Below are 21,027 nucleotides of genomic sequence, written 5' to 3' on the forward strand. Positions count from 1 at the left end.
TAGTCCACAAGCTGTGTTTTTTTTTGTTTGTTTGTTTAGTGATAGTTGTTCATGAGTGCCTTGTTTGTCCTGAACAGTTAAACTGCCCAATGTTTTTCAGAAAAATCCTTCAGGTCCCACAAATTCTTTGGTTTTTCAGCATTTTTGTGTAACACAATGAAGCTGGGGGGTGAAACTTTTTGAATTTGAAAATAAGGGTAAATTTGACTTATTTTGTCTTCTGGGAAACATGTAAGCATCTTCTGTAGCTTCTGAAGGGCAGTAATAAATGGAAAAAAAAAAAAGATATTTAGGCAAAATAAGAAAAATGTGCTCATCTAATTCTGTTCAAAAGTTTTCACCCCCTGGCTTTCAATGCATTATTTTTCCTTCTGGAGCATCAGTGAGTGTTTGAACTAGGGTTGCAAAAAGGTGAAAATTTTCCAGTCAATTTTGGAAAGATTTTTTTGGTTTCTGGAAATTGTCCCTGTAATAGTTGCATATGAGTCTCTCAGTTGTCCTCATTGGAAAAGATGGATTTCAAAATCATAGTCATTGTTGGAAAGGGTTCAAACATACAAAAATTCTGAAAAAACTAGAATTTGACCCAAAGGAGAACAAAGAAAGAACTCATAAACAACTATCACTAAACCAAAAAACACAGCTGTGGATCACTCAGGTAACAACACAGTATTAAGAATCAAGCGTATGCTAACTTTTAAACAGGATCATTTTTAGAAATTTTATCAAAATAAACATTTATGTTCTCTTGTGGACTATATGTAAACGTCTTTTATTTGAAAGATATTATTCAGGCCAGTACTAAATAAATAATAACATGCATTTTGTATGATCCCTCTTATTTTGGTCAAATAAATAACATTCTGTAGATTCAGCAAGGTGTATGTAAACTTTTGACCTCAATTGTATGTGTATTTCTGTATGCATGGAATACATATACATCAAAATACTCCATCACACTATTGTTAATAAAAACCAAACCTACAAAAATATTATTCGTAACTGAAATAAAATCTAAATATTACGTTAAAATCAACTATCTGAAACATGTTTAAGTACTAAAGTTATTAACAGTAAGCTATATAGAAATAAACTAATAAAAATTACAAAAGCACATAACAAAATTACTAAAGTTGAATTAAAAAATTTTTCAAGATGAGTGAACACCACTAGTTGAACTAATCACTGATCATGTTGCAACAGGTTATGTGGTCATGTGACAACTAGGTAGTACACAACATTGTCACATGACCCCTCATCACATTGCATGATTAATGTTAGAAAGTGTTAGAAAGTTAGAATGTTTTAGCATGGAATAATGCAAACAATATGTGGTATCTACTGCACAGAATTCACAAGGTAGTAAAGTAGTGTTGTACTTTGAACACAACCAATATGACAAGCACTTGAAAACTAGTGCTTGGTGACATTTCAGATTATGAAGACAAACATTCTTTGGAAGAAAGTGCAAACATAATATCATGTGCCATCCTTGAAGTCACAAATTAAACCATACTTACAAAAATCTTTATGCGTTTTCACTACAATACATGACATTACACTGACTTTAACTTAAGTTTACATTTATCACCAGATAGTTTCAACACAGCAAGGTCAGAACAGTCTCAGATATGTTTAGTGTATTCACACAAATTCACAAACACGCAAATGAAGAAACACGATTCACACGTAAATTATACGTGAACATAACGTTACATCTCTTCAGAAAACAACGGGAGTCCTAACAAAGACACTCCAGATTACACACAACAGCCTTTTTGGAGTAAAACAATATGTGCTACTCATTTGTAAACGATATATAATTTAACCATGTGTAGCACACAATCTAGTGTGCAATTAAACTGCTCAATTCATCCTAGTTTATTTAGTGCATCATTAGTTTAGCCGTAGCTAACCGGTTGCCATTGGATTCCATTAGCATGTGAGACTGGCTAACTAGCACTTTAGCATCATCCCTCGCAGTGCAAATGAAACAGACCGACGAGCTACTAAGTAGCACACAGAAACCGCATAACAACTCAAATGTTTCCTTACCCATAGAGTGCTGCTAGTTTGCGACAGATAAATAATCTCACTCGGTTCCTGTTAGCCCAGACAGACAGTCGTCCCTGCATAGACACGGACTGTGTCTCAAAGGCTAGTGAGCTGCCTACTTAGATCACTCGGTTGGTTTGGAACGCGCATGTAATGGCCAAAAATGCTGTTTAGGGCTGAAGAGCTCGCTATGTTTGTAAGACACGGCCATTGTGTCATATTAGACTAAAACAAATTGAACACCGAGCATTGAGAGGGAGCGCCTCCCATTGAAATGAATGTAATCCTATTATTACAGTGAAAAACCTCGACATTAACTCAGGAATGTTTGTTTATGTATATAATGGGTTGTGTTAAGCAGTTATTAAACTAGTTTTATGATAGTATTTTAATAAGATGATTACTTTTGACTTTCACACTCATAAGAATTTACGAATAGTGTTTTTAATGTTAAAAATTGTTAATGTATTATGTTTTTCGTCATTCATTTATGATGTACTGATTCATTTGTTTCGTTCAGGAATCTCTCAATTTTAAATCATGTGACTTTCCTGCATAAACAAATATTAGTATAAAAAAACAACTGAATGCAAAATGCAAATGTGAGATAATAAGGCTATGAAATATTAGGCAGTCTTGCGTTTACAGTTGAGGTCAAAAGTTTACATCCCCATAAACCTGCAAAATGTTCATTGTTTTACTAAAATAAGAGGGATCATACAAAATGCATGTTATTGTTTATTTAGTACTGACCTGAATAAGATATTTCACATAAAAGATGTTTACAAGAGAGAATTAGAGTTATAAAAATAACCTGGTTCAAAAGTTTACATCCCCTTGGTTCTTAATACTTCGTTCTTACCTGAATGATCCACAGTTGTGTTTTTTTTTTTTCAGAAGACAAAATAAGTAAAATTTACCCTGATCTTCAAATTTAAAGCGTTTTCATCCCCTTGGCTCTTAATGCATGGTTTTTCCTTCTGGAGCATCAGTGAGCATTTGAACCAGTCAGTGTTGGGCTAGTTACTCAAAGAACGTAATATATTACTCATTACTAGTTACTATTTAAAAAGTAATATTGTTACTTATTACTTTCTGGCAACAGTAATTAGTTACACTACTAGTTACATTACTTTTTCTTCATGCCCCACAGAAATTGTAACTGTTCATCTTCCATGTAAAATTCTTCTAAAATAACAACATATTTCTGCCTTATCATTTGACCAAAATCCATATTGGATTGATAGTGACATTTAAGTAGAAGTGTTGTATTATTCTCATTAATTGTCATGTGTAGCTTGATTGTAATTTCTCTGTTTAATTTTCCAAAAAGATTTTTAATTATAGTAATATAATGTACCACATGCTGATCAGAAGGATGTGGGTGGGATGTAATGCCAGAATAAAGTAAAGCTACAACTTACACAACAGTGTTCAGATCATCTGTTTTTCCTGACAAAATCAATATAATGCAATATTTCTATCTGCTGAATGTTATCTTTTCCATATTCCAAGCTTGCCTGCTGCACTGGGCACATGGCATGCATGTGCTAGTCATGACAATTATGAAAATAAATCTAGGAATTATTAGGGCACAAGCCCAAAGGGGCGAAGTTCCCTATTGTTTTCCTTAGGATTATTCTTGCTATTATTATTTTTCGTCAAGGTTTTGGGGGCTTTTGGGCCCTTAACATGGTCAAAAACTCTTGAAAATTGGCACACACATTGGAATCTGCGGCCATTAGGGCCGGGCAGAGACTGGTATACGGGCATGGCAAGGGGACTTTACAGCGCCCCCTGGAATTTTGATGGGCCATATATCACACATACTTGCACATACACATATGAAACTCGGTACACATATAGAACTCATCGAGCTGAACAACTTTTGCGCTGCATGTCATTAGCTCATCCTGACAGGAAGTTGGTTATTTAGAGTTTTGTGTAAAAAACAAGCACTGGAATTTGATATACTTGTCAAAACACAGCCAATGAGAATCTGTGAAGGGGTCATTGATATGTTATATACTGTTGCCATGGCAATGTGTCAAAGTTTAAAATGACTTTCATTTGTTTTTGGGGTACTTTATTTGCGTAGAATTTCATGAAACTTAACACACACATCACTATTAATGATAGTTACACACTGGCAAAAGCTCATAAATGGGTGTGGAGGATGCACTCTATAGCGCCACCTTTTGACAAAAGTTGGGGGTTAGTTTTGCCTACAGTCACCAAACTCGGTACATATATTGGTCTCATCAAGCCGGACAACTTTCTAATTTACACTCATTACCTATAATAAACAGGAAGTTGGCTATTTTTATTTGAATGTGGATTTTTGGAAAAATCAGGCTGTAAATAAATTTATACTCCTCGTATAAAAATGACACTGTTCACACCAAACTTTCTCAACGTGATGTCAATATACTCAAGATGCTCAAGATGCTAAATTGTGAGCAAATTTGGGATAACGATGTTGATGTGGTGATTTTTTAAAGTCACAGTAAAAAAAATAACAGTAATTTTCATATATCTTTAAAGTGCATTATTCTAACTCTTCAAATCTTTTTATACATGAATAACAAATCATTCTTAGGAAATACGCTTGGTATCAAAATTGTATCATGCTCAGAGGCCCCAAAAACATTAAAAGTATCCAGATGTGAGAGTGAGAGATGAAGACTGTAATACGAGGTATGACCACCAGAGGTCCTCGTATGATAAGGAATATTTTTACCTCCCTATTATGCTCGTTCTCAGTTATATAAGAATGAAACTAATGCATAGAATCAGTTGTAATGTTCTGTACTGTCAGAATACTTTTACATAATTATTATATAAATGGTTAAAGAGCATTAAAATCATTTTTTTTTTTAAAGAAAAATCATGAAATGTTTTATTTGTCTCTCAAGATAAGATAAGATATTTGGAGTCTGACCATTCACTACTCAGTCAAATGAATTAGAATAAGAAACAAATACATAAAATAACTTAATATTTACTAATATAATTATCTCACAAATGCTTATAGGTCATTAAAATAATATTTAAAAATAGTTGTAAAAGTGGTCATAAAAAGTGTCAGTAACAATTTAAAATAGGGTATCTTTTGTTAACATTAGTTCATGCATAAACTAACATGAACTAACAATGAACAATTTATTTTTACAGTATTCATTCATATTTTTTAATCTTATGTTACCCTGTGTGTGTGTGTGTGTGTGTGTGTGTGTGTGTGTGTGTAGTAACCCTTTCATTGCTGTAACCCTTAAATCCAGACTGCCAGAGCACTACTGTAAATCCATGTCCCCGCTGTGCATTGTTTTCCTGATGGCACCAGGGTAGCAATTGCGCCGTTGGCTTGTGCCCTTCATCGCTGCTTGCAGCTATATTTTAATTGTTGGATTTTAAATCAGCAGGGTTGAGGCACCAAAAGTAACTAAGTAACTAAGCTACAGAGGTCTGAAAAAGTGTTGGCCCCCTTCCTGATTTTTTTTTTTTTTTTGCATGTTTGTCACACTTTAATGTTTCAGATCATCAAACAAATTAAAATTTTAATCAAAGATAACACAAGTAAACACAGCATGCAGTTTTTGAATGAAGTTTTTTATTATGAAGGGAAAACAAAATCCAAACCCACATGGCCCTGTGTGAAAAAGTGTTTGCCCCCTAAACTTAATAACTGGTTGGGCCACCCTTAGCAGCAACAACTGCAATCAAGCATTTGCGATAACTTGCAATGAGTCTGTTACAGCGCTGTGCAGGAATTTTGGCCCACTCATCTTGGCAGAATTGTTGTAATTCAGCCACATTGGAGGGTTTTCGAGCATGAACCACCTTTTTAAGGTCATGCCATAGCATCTCAATAGGATTCAGGTCAGGACTTTGACTAGGCCACTCCAAAGTCTTCATTTTGTTTTTCTTCTGCCATTCAGAGGTGGATTTGCTGGTGTGTTTTGGATCATTGTCCTGCTGCAGAACAAAAGTTCGCTTCGGCTTGAGGACACAAACAGATGGCCGGATATTGTCCTTCAGGATTTTTTGGTAGACAGCAGAATTCATGGTTCCATTTATCACAGCAAGTCTTCCAGATCCAGAAGCAGCAAAACAGCCCCAGACCATCACACTACCACCACCATATCTTACTGTTGGTATGATGTTCTTTTTCTGAAATGCTGTCTTACTTTTACGCCAGATGTAATGAGGGAAACACCTTCCAAAAAGTTCAACTTTTGTCTCGTCAGTCCACAGAGTATTTTCACAAAAGTCTTGGGGATAATCAAGATATGTTCTTGCAAAACTGAGACGAGCCTTTATGTTCTTTTTGCTCAGCAGCGGTTTTCGTCTTGGAGCTCTGCCATGCAGGCCATTTTTGCCCAGTCTCTTTCTTATGGTGGAGTCATGAACACTGACCTTAACTGAGGCAAGAGAGGCCTGCAGTTCTTTAGATGTTGTTGTTGTTGTGGGGTCTTTTGTGACCTCTTGGATGAGTCATCGCTGCGCTCTTGGGGTAATTTTGGTCAGCCGGCCACTCCTGGGAAGGTTCACCACTGTTCCATGTTTTCGTCATTTGTGGATAATGGCTCTCACTGTGGTTCGCTGGAGTCCCAAAGTTTTAGAAATGGCTTTATAACCTTTTCCACACTGATAGATCTCAATTACTTTCTTTCTCATTTGTTCCTGAATTTCTTTGGATCTCAACATGATGTGTAGCTTTTGAGGATCTTTTGGTCTACTTCACTTTGTCAGGCAGGTCCTATTTAAGTGATTTCTTGATTGCGAACAGGTGTGGCAGTAATCAGACCTGGGTGTGGCTAGAGAAACTGAACTCAGGTGTGATAAACCACAGTTATGTTTTAACAGGGCCATGTGGGTTTGGATTTTGTTTTCCCTTCATAAAAAACCCTTCATTTAAAAACTGCATGTTGTGTTTACTTGTGTTATCTTTGATTAATATTTAAATTTGTTTGATCTAAAACATTAAAGTGCAACAAACATGCAAAAAAAAAATAAAATAATAAAAATCAGGAAGGGGGCCAACACTTTTTCACAACACTATTTTATGGATGGTAACTGTAATATTATTACTGAAATCTTATTAGTAATTAGTTACACTACTATTCACTGCAAAAAGTAATCTATCTATCTAAATGCATTGTGTCATTTAAAATATGCTGGTGCAAAATTAATACTGAAAATTCCTTCATATTAGCATATGAAGTACACTATGTTATGGACTTTCCTTAGAGTGTAGCATTTAACGTACTACCAATTAATTGTTAATCATATGTAGTTTTACTAGTTATTTAGAAAACACATAACATGTAGGCCTAATTGTTAAAAAATGTGTATCTTTTCAATAATCCAACGTTGTATTTAAAAATAAAAATATTATAAAAATTGTGCTTATATTGGTTTTACAAATAATATATATTAATTTTTTACAAAAAAATCAAAATGAACATACTGCTAATAATATTCTTTGCTGAGATTTGAGTAATTTCAATGTGTATTATATGCAATGACGCAGTTTTGCTTCATGGTTACTTAATGGCATTATCATAAAATGACATCACAATGTCATTTAGCAACTTTTAGCAACAAATTACCTGCCTTCAGCAACTTTTTCTGAAAATTAGTTGGCAACACTGGTTTTAACCTTCTGTAATAGTTGCATATAAGTCCCTCAGTTGTCCTTGTGTGAAAAGATGGATCTCAAAATCATACAGTCAATGTTGAAAAGGGTCCAAATACATAAAAATGCTGAAAAACCAAAGAATTTGTGGAAAGGATTTTTCTAAAGGACAGCAGGCAGTTTAACTGTTCAGGACAAACAAGGGACTCATGAACAACTATTACTAAAAAAAATGTAAAAATAACAGCTGTGGATTATTCAGGGAACAATACAGTATTAAGAATCAAAATCTTTTATGTGAAATATCTAATTCAGGTCAGTACTAAATAAACAATAACATGCATTTTTTGCATTCATCAATTTGCAATATCAAGCAGCAAAACAAGCCGTTTTGTACAGCTAAAAATAGCTAGACGCCAAACAAAACTAGAAGCCAGACCCATAAAATGTACAAACGGGAAAAATACGTTCTCTGTCATTCTGCCACTTAATATTTGTGTTGACACATACAGCATGATAGCAAAATGTATATTTTGTATATAATGTATATTTTGACCTGGCGATTTGTCTGAAACCAAACAGGTTTTCAATGATAGTGAAGTTTAGAGGCATTAAATTGTAGAAAAGATGGAGACTTAACAAGCAGTGCCAAAGAGAGGTTGAAGATCAGAGTTTATTGTCTATATTTTTAGAAATGATGCACAATGACAAATACTATTTCTTCTGAATATAAACATGTTCTTACATTACATTACCCTCAGTCATGATGTCTATTTCAAAGAACAATGGTAATGACAGTCATAACGGTAAATACATTCCCTCAGATTGCTTTGGGAAACTCTCAAGCTACATTTTACCATGTAATGCATCTATTTTACAGTTTATTAATCAGCATATTATAAATAATATTGCTTTTTAGGTGTTAAAACAGTTCCCATTTTTTGAAAAAGGCATGTTGAAATTTTGTAGCTGTCATTCTAAGCCTGTTCTAATATGGACGATTAAGAGTTTCTTCTTTTTTCTTAGCTTTCTCCCTTTTCTGAGGAATCCAAGGATGTACGTACAGTATATAAATACAGCGTTGTTGGCGATATCCTGGGACAGAAATTCACAGACACACGGAACACACAACTCTGTATGAAGAAATAAAAATGGCCCTGGAGAAAAATGTTTATAGGATCGTGAATGTTCATGGGTTACGAGACCCTCCTCCTGGAATTGACACGTCCGACACTGGTGATGCTACTTTTGCGGGACAGAACGGGTGTCGGAGAGGTGGGTGATGTCTCACTGGGGCAGCCGTGTTGGAGGAGAATCTCAGTGCACTCTTTGCTGCCGGCTTGGCGCGCCAACGTCAGTGCGGTTCTGCCTTGCGGATCCTTTGACTTCACATCACTGCCGTTCTGTTGAGCACAATTTAGCAGAAAAGCAACCCATTAGAAATGTGTGAACAATCCTGAAAGTGCAAGAATTATAGGAAGCCATCCTTAGGCCATCCGAGATTTGGAGAAATTTAGCATTACATCACTTGCTCACCGATGGATCCTTTGCAGTGAATGGGTGCCGTCAGAATGAGAGTCTAAACAGTTGATAAAAACAATACAATCCACATGACACTGGATTTGTTTCGTACAAACATGCAGATTTTCACTTTTATCAGCTGTTTGGACTTTCATTCTGACGGCACCCATTCACTACAGAGGATCCATTGGTGAGCAAGTGATGTAATGCTAAATTTCTCCAAATCTGTTCTTATGAAGAAACAAACTTGGCTACATATTGGAATGCCTGAAGGTGATTAAATTCACAGCAAATTTTCATTTTGGGTGAACTATTTCTTTAAGAAACAGACTCCATAACTCACCCAGACCAGTAGCTGCGTCATGACCACGTCGCCCAGCTGGCAGGCCGCATGTAATGCGCTGTGATGCTGCTGCGCTGCCCCTTCAGGCGGGACGTTGATCACTTCCTTGGTGCTGTGCGCGAGGAGCAGCAGAAGCCTGGGAAGGTCTCTGTCGATTACTGCTTTAAGCAACCAAGTCGACATTGTGTCCTCTGAACACTGAGCGGGCAAGGGCGACACAAATGCCCGCTGTTCATATTTGGCTCGGATCCACGTCTCTCTCTGCTCTCTGAGACAAACACAAAGCAATGGGCAAATTATTATCACAGCGGCTAACCGCAGTAGACGTTATCTCTTTACACAATGTCATGATGAAGACTGAAGCAATTCAGCCTTTTTTTTATGTTTTTGGTCAATGCTGCAAAACTAAACTGTCTCTTTGACTTGTTTTTTTTAGTAAAAATACAACATGCTTAAAGGAGAAGTTCACTTCCAGAACAAAAATTTACAGATAATTTACTCACCCCCTTGTCATCCAAAATGTTCATGTCTTTCTTTTTTTAGAAAACATTTCAGGATTTCTCTCCATATACTGGACTTCTATGGTGCTCCTGAGTTTGAACTTCGAAAATGCAGTTTAAATGCAGCTTCAAAGGGCTTTAAACAATCCCAGCCGAGGAAGAAAGTTCTTATCTAGCAAAACGATTGATTATTTTCTAAAAAAAAAATTACAATTTGTATACTTTTTAACCTCAAATACTCATCTTGACAGTTAGGGTATGTCAAAAAACTCCCATCTCATTTTCTCTTCCAACTCAAATTCAATATTGTCCTACATTGCTGTTTTACTTTTTTTTTGTAAAGGGCGTTTGATCTTCTTTGCATGTTCACTTTGTAAACACTGGGTCGGTATTTCTGCAGCGATGTAGGATGATTTTGAAGTTGGAGGAGAAACTGAGATGGAGTTTTTTGATGTTCCCTAACTTTCTCGAACCGGAATACACAGAGTTCAAGCAGAGCTAGACAAGGCGAGCATTTGAGGTTAAAAGTATATAAATTGTCAAATTTTAGAAAATAACACTAGATAACAGCCCTGGGATCGTTTAGAACCCTTTGAAGCTGCATTTAAACTGAATTTTGGAAGTTCAAACTCACGGGCACCATAGAAGTCCATTATATAAAGAGAAATCCTGAAATGTTGTTCTCAAAAAACATAATTTCTTTACGACTGAAGAAAGAAAGACCTGAACATTTTGGATGACAAGGGGGTGAGTAAATTATCTGTACATTTTTATTCTGGAAGTGAACTTCTCCTTCAAACTGATCAAAAGTTTTCTCATGCTGTTTCTATTCAACTTTCTATTCATTAAAGAATCCTGCATATAAGCATATATATGAAGAAAGCATATACAGCAGCACAACTGTTTTTAACATTAATAATAATAAGAAGAATTGTTACTTGAGCAGCAAATCAACATATTAGAATTATTTCTGAAGGATCATGTAACACTGAAGACCTGACACTGAATTCACCTTTGCATCACATGAATAAACCTAATTTTAAAATGCATCAATATAAAAAAGTAGTTATTTTACATTTTTAATAACATTTCACAATATTGCTGTTTTTACTGTATTTCTGGTCAAATAAATGCAGTCTGATTGGCATAAATTAAAATAAAATATCTCTGTAAAACAAAAATGACTAAACCACTGTCTACAATGACATTACCAGTCAAAACCAGCTCACCTTGTTGACTCAGGTGTCAACTTTTGGCGCCCTTGGGTGCAGGTTTCCCAAATGTTATTGGCCATATGGTTACCTATAGCCGAGAGCACTTTTGTGAGTTCACTGGGCCAGTCGTCTAGGTCTAGGGAGCGCACGCGAGACAGGTGTGTTCCCAGGTTCCGGTGGATTCCCGAACACTCGATGCAGATTAGAGCACCAAGATTTAGACTCGCCCATGTTGGATCTGCAGGAAGACCATAATGCTCTCATATACTGAGCAATGATAGAGATCTCAACATATAGTATTTTATGTTTATTAAGACCTTATTTTAAGACAGCACTTACTTGGCCCTCCACAGTCCACACAGAGGTCGTTCCCTTTGGCATTTCGAATGGCCTGCAGGGCGACAGCTTCACTTTGGCTGTTCCTTCGAGCCTGAGAGTTGAATATTATTTCTATTATTTTGTAATATTACAGGGCAAACTGTTCATATACGTAGTATATTGCTTCCTAACGTGATTTATGTATGTAAAATGAATCAACACAGTTTTTGGTCTTGGGAAAAAAACATTTACCAATTATTACCTTTCTATTTTAGCAATAGAAAAGGGTTTAAGAAATAGTTCACCCACAAAATTTAAATATGCTGAAAATTTACTCTGACACACCAGACAATTTAAGATGTAGATGAGTTGGTTTCTTTATAGGAACAGATTTAGAAAAATGTAGTACTTCATCAATTGCTCACCAATGGATACTTTGCAGTGAATGGGTGCCGTCAGAATGAGAGCTGATTAAAATATCACAATAATCCACAACACAACCAGTCTTGTGAAGCAAAGAGCTGTATGTTTGTAAGAAGTTAAAAGATTTTCTTTGGTGAAATAGTTGTCTCGTCTGAATCAGGAGAGAAATATGCACAGATCAAGTACCGGTTACAAGTGAAAAAAGTCTAAAATAGTTCTAAACAAATATGTTGGAGGTTTTTGATGTGAGAGGACAACACGGGATGGATTTTTTTCACTGGAGGAAGTGTTATTATAGATGATGGACTGGAATTGTGTGGATTACTTGTGAATTATTGTGATGTTTTTATCAGCTGTTTGGACTCAATTTAGACGGCACCCATTCGCTACAGATGATTCAATTATTTTGCCATTAGTGGAATTGCATTGGCATGTTTCAAATCATGCTTATCTGACTATCATCAATTCGTAGCAGTGAACAAAGAGGTATCACATCGATTTCAAGTACAGTATGGAGTACAACAAGGCTCAGTACTAGGACTGTAGCTTTTCACCCCGTATATGTCACTCTTAGAAGATATCAACAGGAAACATGGTGTTAGCTTTCACTGTTATGCTGATGATACTCAGCTCTATATTTCTTCACAGGCTGACGAAACATACCAATTTATAAAACTAACAGAATGCATAGTTGATATAAAAATTGGATGAGTAATTTGCTACAGCTAAATTCTGAAAAAAAAAAAAAAAAACTGAGGTGATATTGGACCAAAGACTTTGTATGTATTAAACTAGATCACTGTCTAACACTTGAAGGTTGTACTGTCAAGTCTTCGTCAACAGTTAGGATCCTAGGGGGCCAGATTTACTAAATAAGCTAAATTAACGTTAGAATGCAATTCCATAAAAGTACAGACAGGAAGGAAAATTTCTGCGTTTGATTTACTGACAATGTGCGCATTAAAGAAAACAGAAGCAGCCAGATCATTTCCATAATGACCAGCACAGTCTACTAAGAGCAGCGCAAATTACTGTCTGCTTTAAGACATGCTTTTTTTGGCCGTTAAGTAATGGCGCAAATACCAGTAATTTGACGAGCACGATTCATTTTAATTCTCTCCTCCTATAAATTTTGCGTCTTTGAGAGTTTAAGAAACTCCTACAAATGCATATTCAGTGAGATCAGGCGCAAAAACACTTCACTGCATGCTTTTAGTAAATCCTGACAGTACTATTTTAATGCAGTCTGGAGTTAAACCACACCATGCTGTTTTTCTTTTCTGGCCTAAGTGGAACTGGCCCTGATTCTGAGCCAGGTTTTTTCTCTATTTTGTCACCGATGAAGTTTGAGTTCCTAGCCACTGTCGCCTTTGGCTTGCTTATAGTTGGGGACACTTAATATTTGGCAATATTATGTACTTAGCACAGACACAGTTGGAAGAGAACTAAACTGAGCTGGATGATGACATTACTGAATTCTAAGCTTTAAATGGAAAATTGACTGTTTACAGCAGAATTGAATTAGCATTTTTTGCAAGTTTGCATTATTGAAACTACTTTCCTGTTTAAAACTGTGAAGCTGCTTTGACACAATCTGTATTATATACAGCACTATAAAAAAAAAGGTGATTTGACTTGATATATTTAATGCTAAATGTCTCCAAATCTTATTCTGATGAAGAAACAAACTAATCTACATCTTGAGGATGACCTGAGGGTGAGTAAATGTTCAGCAAATTTGTATTTTTTGTGAACTATTCCTTTAAAGATATACTGATGTATATTGCAGATACACTACCAGTCAAATTTTTTTTTAAGAACTCTCTTCTGCTTGTGAAATATTTTTACATTTTAAAATAACTGTTTTCTATTTTAATATTTAAAAATGTCATGTATTTCTGTGATAAAAGCTACATTTTATTTATTATTATTATTATTATTATCAATATTTAAAACATTTTTAGCACATTTTTCCAAAGATCAGCATTTATCTGAAATAAAAAAGCTTTTGCAACATTATACACTATACCATTCAAAAGAGTCAGTATAATTAGATTTTTTTTATAGAAATGAATACTTTTATTTAGCAAGGATGCTTTAAATTGATTAAAAGTGATAAATACATTTATAATGTTACAAAAGATTTCTATTTCAAATAATCTGAACTTACTATTCATCAAAGAAACCTGAAAATTCTACTCAGCTGTTTTCAACATAATAATAAGAAGAAGAATATATGTTTTTTGAGCAGCAAATCAGAATATTAGAATAAATTCTGAAAAATCATGTGACTGGAGTAATGATGCTAAAAATTCAGCTTTGAAATCACATTTTAAAATATATTCAAATAGAAAACAGTTATTTTAAATAGTAAAAATATTTCAAAATGTTACTGTTTTAGCTGTACTTTGGATCAAATAAACGCAGCCTTGATGAGCAAATGAGATTATATCTTGATGAGCTCATTAAAAATCTTTCTGACTGGTAGTGTAAAAAGTGCAAAAGTGTTCTCAAAAGTTAATAGAGGTCATATTCATTTTTGTTGCCCAGTTTACCTTATTTCTGCTCTCACAGCTCTGTAGACTGGCAAGGATCTGGCTTTCGATGGCCTGAACCCAGGCATCCCTGTCCTCTTGACTTTGGGCTTCAAAATGCCAGCTTTGTCCTGTGCTCGATATGATGATGAAGTCTGCGCTTTCCTCTTCTGTTTGGGCGAGAGCGACAGTTATTTACACGAGAGGAAGGGATCAATAAAAACACCCATTGTGTCCTCGGCCTAATGTATTATCTCAGTATAATTATGTGTTTGAGAGAGACAGGAACACAGACAGAAACACTCAGACCCATCTGCTGTAATCGAATGATGTGACAAGAGATGGACACGGACACATACTGCAGAAAAGACAGCGAGTCAGCTCAGCCACTCGTTTCATACGTTCACGTTACCTGTTTTGTTAATGTTTCTCAAGCTACCAAAGCTTTTTAATTTCCACATTTTGCGCTTGGCTTGCGGTGCAAGAAATTAGTCCAGGGCAGCAGAGGATACGAAGAAAGAAAGGTAGAAAAGACAGAGGAAAGAAAGGAGTAAAAGAGATTGTAAACGGACTTTAGAGAAAGCAATTAATCAGGTCCACTTTGGAAAAGAGAGGAAAGCAAATTCACCTTAACTCTTCATCGTAATGCTAACAATGATTGCTTTATCAGTTAAACTGAATCATAAATCGGATCTCTTACCCTCAGCCTGCCCAGCCGCTGCGTCTCCTTTCAAGTTAATACTTCTGTTTCGTTTTTTCTTCTTCCTGTCAGTCATTGGAGAAGATGGGATGTGGTCTTTTCCTAAAGGAGGACTTGTAGCCCCCTCAATGCTTGAGTCTATTAAAATAATACAAAAAAACCCATAAATTTGTCATACAGTTGAGTTCAAAAGTTTACATCCCCTTTACCAAAATAAGAGATCATACAAAATGCATGTTTTTGTTTATTTAGCACTCACCTGAATAAGATATTTACATATAGTTTTTTAAAAATTAGCAGGTTCAAAAGATTACATTCCCTTGATTCTTAATACTGTGTTGTTACCTGAATGATCCACAACTGTGTTTTTTTTTGTTTAGTGATAGTTCTTAATGAGTCCCTTGTTTGCCCTGAACAGTTAAACTGCCTGCTGTTATTCAGAAAAATCCTTCAGGTCCCACAAATTCTTTGGTTTTCCACCATTTCTGTGTATTTGAACCCTTTCTAACAATGACTGTATGATTTTGAAATCCACCTTTTAATACTGAGGACAACCGAGGGACTCATATGCAACTATTACAGAAGGTTCAAACGCTCACTGATGCTCCCGAAGGAAACATGATGCGTTAAGAGCCAGGGGTGTGTACATTTTTCTTATTTTGCCAAAATATTGTATTTTTTTATTTTATTTAGTACTGCCCTTCAGAAGCTACAGAAGATTACTTGCATGTTTCCCAAAAGACGAAATAAGTTAAATTTACCCTGATCTTCAAATTTCAAAAGTTTTCACCCCCTGGCTCTTAATGCATTGTGTTTCCTTCTGGAGCATCAGTGAGTGTTTGAACCTTCTGTAATAGTTGCATATGAGTCCCTCAGTTGTCCTCAGTCAATCTCAAAATTATATAGTCACTGTTGGAAAGGGTTCAAATACACAAAAATCCTGAAAGAAACAAATAATTTGTGGGACCTGAAGGATTTTTCTGAAGAACAGAAGGCAACATAAAAAAGGTAAAAACACAGTGAATAGTGAAAATAAACTTTCAAAATGAGTAGATTTGCATATAAACCAACAAACTGAAATGAAACAACTGAATATTGGGGAAAACTGCTGAGCTACTATAATTGTCAGGTAAGTAGCATTTCTTCTGTTTAACACTGTTAAAGAAAGAATGAGTGGACAGTATAAACAAATTATTTACGTACCCACACTGAAGCCTTTATTAGACACAGAGGACGGGCAACGTTTCACCTTTTGATCATTATGAAATGACAAACCAGCTCTGGATGCCTCTTCTACAGTCAGAAGATTTGCTGGAAAATAAGAGAAATCATAAAAATAAGTACAATTTAAAAATATAAATAAGAAAAGGTAATTTTAACTAAAAAAAAAGTTTTTCATTTACATGTAGCGCCACCTTCAGAGGACTGCTTGTCTTTACTAAGTCCATTTACACCGGGCACAGGGACGAGAGTAGAGCCAGGGGACGGTCCGCCGGGAGTAACTGCGCGATGAAGACGCTTTCCTGGAACCTTCACTGTTACTCGCAATAAGTCCATCTCTTTACCTTGAGAGTTCTGCAAAAACTCCTGCAATCACAGAAATACATACTATAGTATGAGCAATAGTTAAACAATCTACAATCTCAAATATACTGGTTCTCTTCTACAGCCAATAGCACAGCATAAGCTTTGAATTTTTCTGAGTTTTTATTCATATTTTATTCAGAATTTTATTTTGATTTTTGTTTATATTAATGTTGTTGTGTTTTTGTCATTTGTAATAATTTTTATCCTTTTATCCTTCAGAAATCATTCTAATGTGTTTTACTCTTATTATTAATGCTGAAGAAAAAGTTTTTTTGGAACGTGATTCTTTTTTCAGGATTATTTGATGAATAAAAAGTTAAACATAACAGCATTTATTCAAAATAGAAATCTTTTCTAAGAATATAAGTCTTTGCTATCACTTTTTTCACATCACATCCTTGGTGAATATTATTGAATAGTGAATTGTATTAATTTCTTTCAAGAAAAAGAAATGACAAAAGATATCTATTTTAAATAACTGCTGTTTGTTTTAACTTTATACTTATTAAAGAATCCTGAAAAAGGTATCACAGGTTCCAACAAAATATTAGGCAGCACAACTGTTTCCAGCATTGATAAAAAATCAGTAACAAATCAGACTGGAGTAATTGGAGTATTGCATCACAGGATTTTTTTTTTTTTTTTTTCAAGTATATTAAAACAGAAAACCACTATTTTAAATTGCAATAATATTTTACAATATTACTGCTTTTTCTGTGTTTTAACCAAATAAACACACAATCAGAAAGTATTCAGACCCCCTTTCCTTTTTTAATTTTGTTATGTTGCAGCCTGATACTAAAATTGTTTAAATTATTTTTTTCCTCATTAATCTACACACTGTACCTCATAATGGCAAAGTGAAAACAGAATTTTAGAAATGTCTGTAAATAAAAAAAAAAAAAAAATCACATTTTCATAAGTATTCAGACCCTTTGCAACAACATTGGAAATTTAGCTAAGGTGCTCTATATTTCTCTTGATCACTGAAATGTATCAATTTTTGGAAATTGAGATTTGAGATCATCTGAAAGCTGAATAAATAACAAACCATAAGCATTGATGTATGCTTTGTTAGAATAGGACAATATTTGGATATAATAGATACAACTCTTTGAAATTCTGAAATCTGAGGGTGCAAAAATAAATAAATTAAGAAAATCGCCTTTAAAGTTGTCCAAATGAAGTTTTTAGCAATGCGTATTACTAATCAAAAATTAAGTTTTGATAAATTTTTGCAAACACAAAATGCGATTCTAAAAACAAAAGCATACAGGAAGCATTCAATGCTCGGTAAACAGAAAACTGTACGGATTTCTAAAGTGCCATACTCACATTTATATTTGAATGATACATCAGCATGCCGTTGTATGACAGCGTCACATACTTCTTCTTCCACTCCTTATTTAAAGAGCGTTCGCTGCGTTTCCACAACGTCCCCTGACAAAGAAAATAAAAAAGCTTAATTTGTAATTTAATTCATGTTTTCATAATGCAATGAGATTTAAACATTATAAAGAGTCTACTCCATGTCAATATTGTCTGGGGCCACTGCATTTCTCAGAAGCCTCACGTCATATCCTCAAGTCATTGCTGAAAAATGACACGAACCTGTTTGATAGGAACTGATCGACTGCTCATGTCACTTCTGCTATCAGAAGCTCTTTTCTCAGAGTCACTCCCTCGGCGGTTCTAAAACAACAGACACGTTCAATAAAGTACAGATGAGAGGAAGGTGAAACATAAAGGAAGGAAACAGATGTGACTCATGAGATGAGGTGAACGTTAGGGTGACAACGAGAGTTCACATAAAGAAACTAGGACTAAACATACAGTCATACTTCTGCTTTAGTGTAACAGCATTTGAAGGTGAAGTGTGTCATTTCTGCACGAAAAGGAAAACAATGACTGTTTTTGAACAGGTTTCCCAGTCTGCTATTAGTTCAATTGGGATTGAATCAATTATTTGAACACCAAAACATTACACACATCACCTCTAAGATATATTATCAGCGGTGCACATACGTTTTTTTAGCCTGGTTCTCATAAGAGTACCTAAAAATTTGGTTTGGTCCTCACACTACACATAGTGTGACCCATTAAATATAAAGGTTATACTAGTGATAATAATATCATTGGACTTGATTTATTTTGTAAAATAATGAACAAAATAATAGAGTGTGGTAGTAGTATTATGTTTTAAAATAAAAAGATAGTATTAAGGCGAGACTCTGAAGTTGAATAGGGTAAAAAAAATAACTAATAGCTATCGCCTTACTTACCCAGTTGATTGATTACTTTGATAATTGGAAACATTTTTTGTATTACAAGTTTTCGAAAATTTTAGGTTTAAATATGCAAATGAGGCATCATTTATCAGAATCAGAATCAGAATCAGAATACATGCTGACGATCTTCACTGAACTTTATTTAATCGGGAGCGCGTATACTGAAGGACGTCCGCGTGCGCGACTCCGCGCACCTTTCGCAATAGGTACTTGCCGGCAACCCGCCAAAATAAAAGCTTGCTAACTTAGGTTTGAAAATGATGAAAATTCATAATTTTTAATGATGAAACATGCGCTAATTTGACTACTTTTCTAGTACAAAAATCTAAACACTGGACGAAGTCAGTTTCAAAATTCTTGTTTAATTTTTCATAAAATCAAAAGTTTTTACAGAAGGAATTTTGGGTCTCTAATTTCGTCACGACATAATTCAGAAAGAAATTAGAACAGACAGGAGACACTATATTTTTACCATATTTTGAGGTACAAAATGTATAAAATCAAGCAAATTATATATGAACAAATTCCCTCTGTAAAAACCTGTCAGGATAGACAGGAATAAAAAAGTAAGGTTCGGTGTGTGTAATTGTTCCTGAAGTGGAGATTTATGGCTCAATGTAGAAGAAAAAACTAATTTGGCCTTTAAAAATATGCATTGTAATTAAAATCTATTGACACAAATAGATAAAGTGCTATAAAACCAAAAAGCCCCAAATCTCAAACTTGATAGGTGCATGAAAAAACTGCGTTTTTGCCTGCAGTGTCTCCCCTTAAAAAAAAAAAAAAAAAAAAAAAAAAAAAAAAATATATATATATATATATATATATATACATTCTATAGTACACTTAAAAATGTGAATTTACATAATTTTCAAACCTAAATTAACAAGCTTTTATTTTAGCGGGTTGCCGTCAACTACGTAACGCGCACGCGGACGGCCTTCAGTATACGCGCTCCTGAACGTTCATGAATATCGTCAGTGAATGAAAACGGCAGCAAATAGCCTATAATTATGCTTTTAGTTTGAATAGAACTCTTATGCAGTATTACAGTTTGTAGATATAAAATGGTACGTTAACAGCTGTCAACCATGTCGGTACGGAAATGCGCGCTCTGAACTTATTTACACAGCGCATTTTCTTATTTTGGTTGCGCATGCGGACTTGCGGACCTCTTATGTGCACCCCTGTATATTATTCTGATATAAGTCCAATTGTTTTGTAAAATATGAATGACATAATCGCAAATTTTCGTGCAGATAACTGGTAAGATTTGACACTCTTCGTAATGAGCTCAAAGAACTAACCGCAAACAAAGATGTCCGTCGTCGGGGCAGATTTCTTTGCGAGCCCCCGTCTCCACTTGCCCCACCCCGTATGTCTTTGTGACTTATGACAGGGGTAGAAGGCAAAGAAGAGGGGTAATCACTACTCTGACCCCCATTACTGGCCTAAGAGAGGATGATGGGACGGAGAGAAGGATGAGACAGACGTTGCAATGGTAAATGGTGCAGACAAATTAATGGAGACAAAAAACTTACACAATCACTCAAAAGAGCCAAATACTTAATGACAGGGGTGTAAAAATGTGCAATGCATTGATCTGAAAAGGAAAATTTGATGTTTATATGGAATTTAATCATTTATAATTAATACATAAACATAAGCATTTAATTTCTTGTTCGAGAAAGTATATTTAATATAATGTAATTATTATTATAATTTTAAATTATAATTAATATTTATGTTATCAAAAATGAGTAAAATTGCAAATCAGATAGCATAGTATTGAAATAAAACTCAACCAAAAATGTGAGTCATTTCTGATTTTCTGCATTAAATTGGTCAAAGAAAAAATAAATCAGATCAAATATTTTGTACAAGCACATTTTTACGTCCCAACAAC

General features: G+C 34.8%; 1 protein-coding gene across 5 annotated transcripts in view; it reads right to left on the bottom strand.

The window, feature by feature from the left end:
- Positions 1 to 8,348: 8,348 nt before the first annotated feature.
- Positions 8,349 to 21,027, bottom strand: part of agap2 (ArfGAP with GTPase domain, ankyrin repeat and PH domain 2) — a 28,770-nt gene continuing 16,091 nt past the window's right edge. For 2 of the 5 annotated variants that reach the window (XM_073823203.1, XM_073823200.1), the window contains exons 8-19: positions 20,429 to 20,572; positions 18,445 to 18,525; positions 18,169 to 18,273; positions 16,650 to 16,833; positions 16,450 to 16,557; positions 15,247 to 15,384; positions 14,959 to 15,018; positions 14,568 to 14,716; positions 11,611 to 11,701; positions 11,287 to 11,509; positions 9,558 to 9,825; positions 8,349 to 9,096 (exon numbers count right to left, since the gene is read on the bottom strand). In XM_073823203.1, the coding sequence (XP_073679304.1) occupies positions 8,890 to 9,096; positions 9,558 to 9,825; positions 11,287 to 11,509; positions 11,611 to 11,701; positions 14,568 to 14,716; positions 14,959 to 15,018; positions 15,247 to 15,384; positions 16,450 to 16,557; positions 16,650 to 16,833; positions 18,169 to 18,273; positions 18,445 to 18,525; positions 20,429 to 20,572 (1,758 nt within the window). In that variant the 3' untranslated portion in view covers positions 8,349 to 8,889. The remainder of the gene's footprint in view (positions 9,097 to 9,557; positions 9,826 to 11,286; positions 11,510 to 11,610; positions 11,702 to 14,567; positions 14,717 to 14,958; positions 15,019 to 15,246; positions 15,385 to 16,449; positions 16,558 to 16,649; positions 16,834 to 18,168; positions 18,274 to 18,444; positions 18,526 to 20,428; positions 20,573 to 21,027) is intronic. The other 3 variants (XM_073823204.1, XM_073823201.1, XM_073823202.1) reach the window with 2 other exon arrangements.

Source organism: Garra rufa, chromosome 18, assembly GCF_049309525.1.
Source record: "Garra rufa chromosome 18, GarRuf1.0, whole genome shotgun sequence".
Classification (NCBI taxonomy): Eukaryota; Metazoa; Chordata; class Actinopteri; order Cypriniformes; family Cyprinidae; genus Garra; species Garra rufa.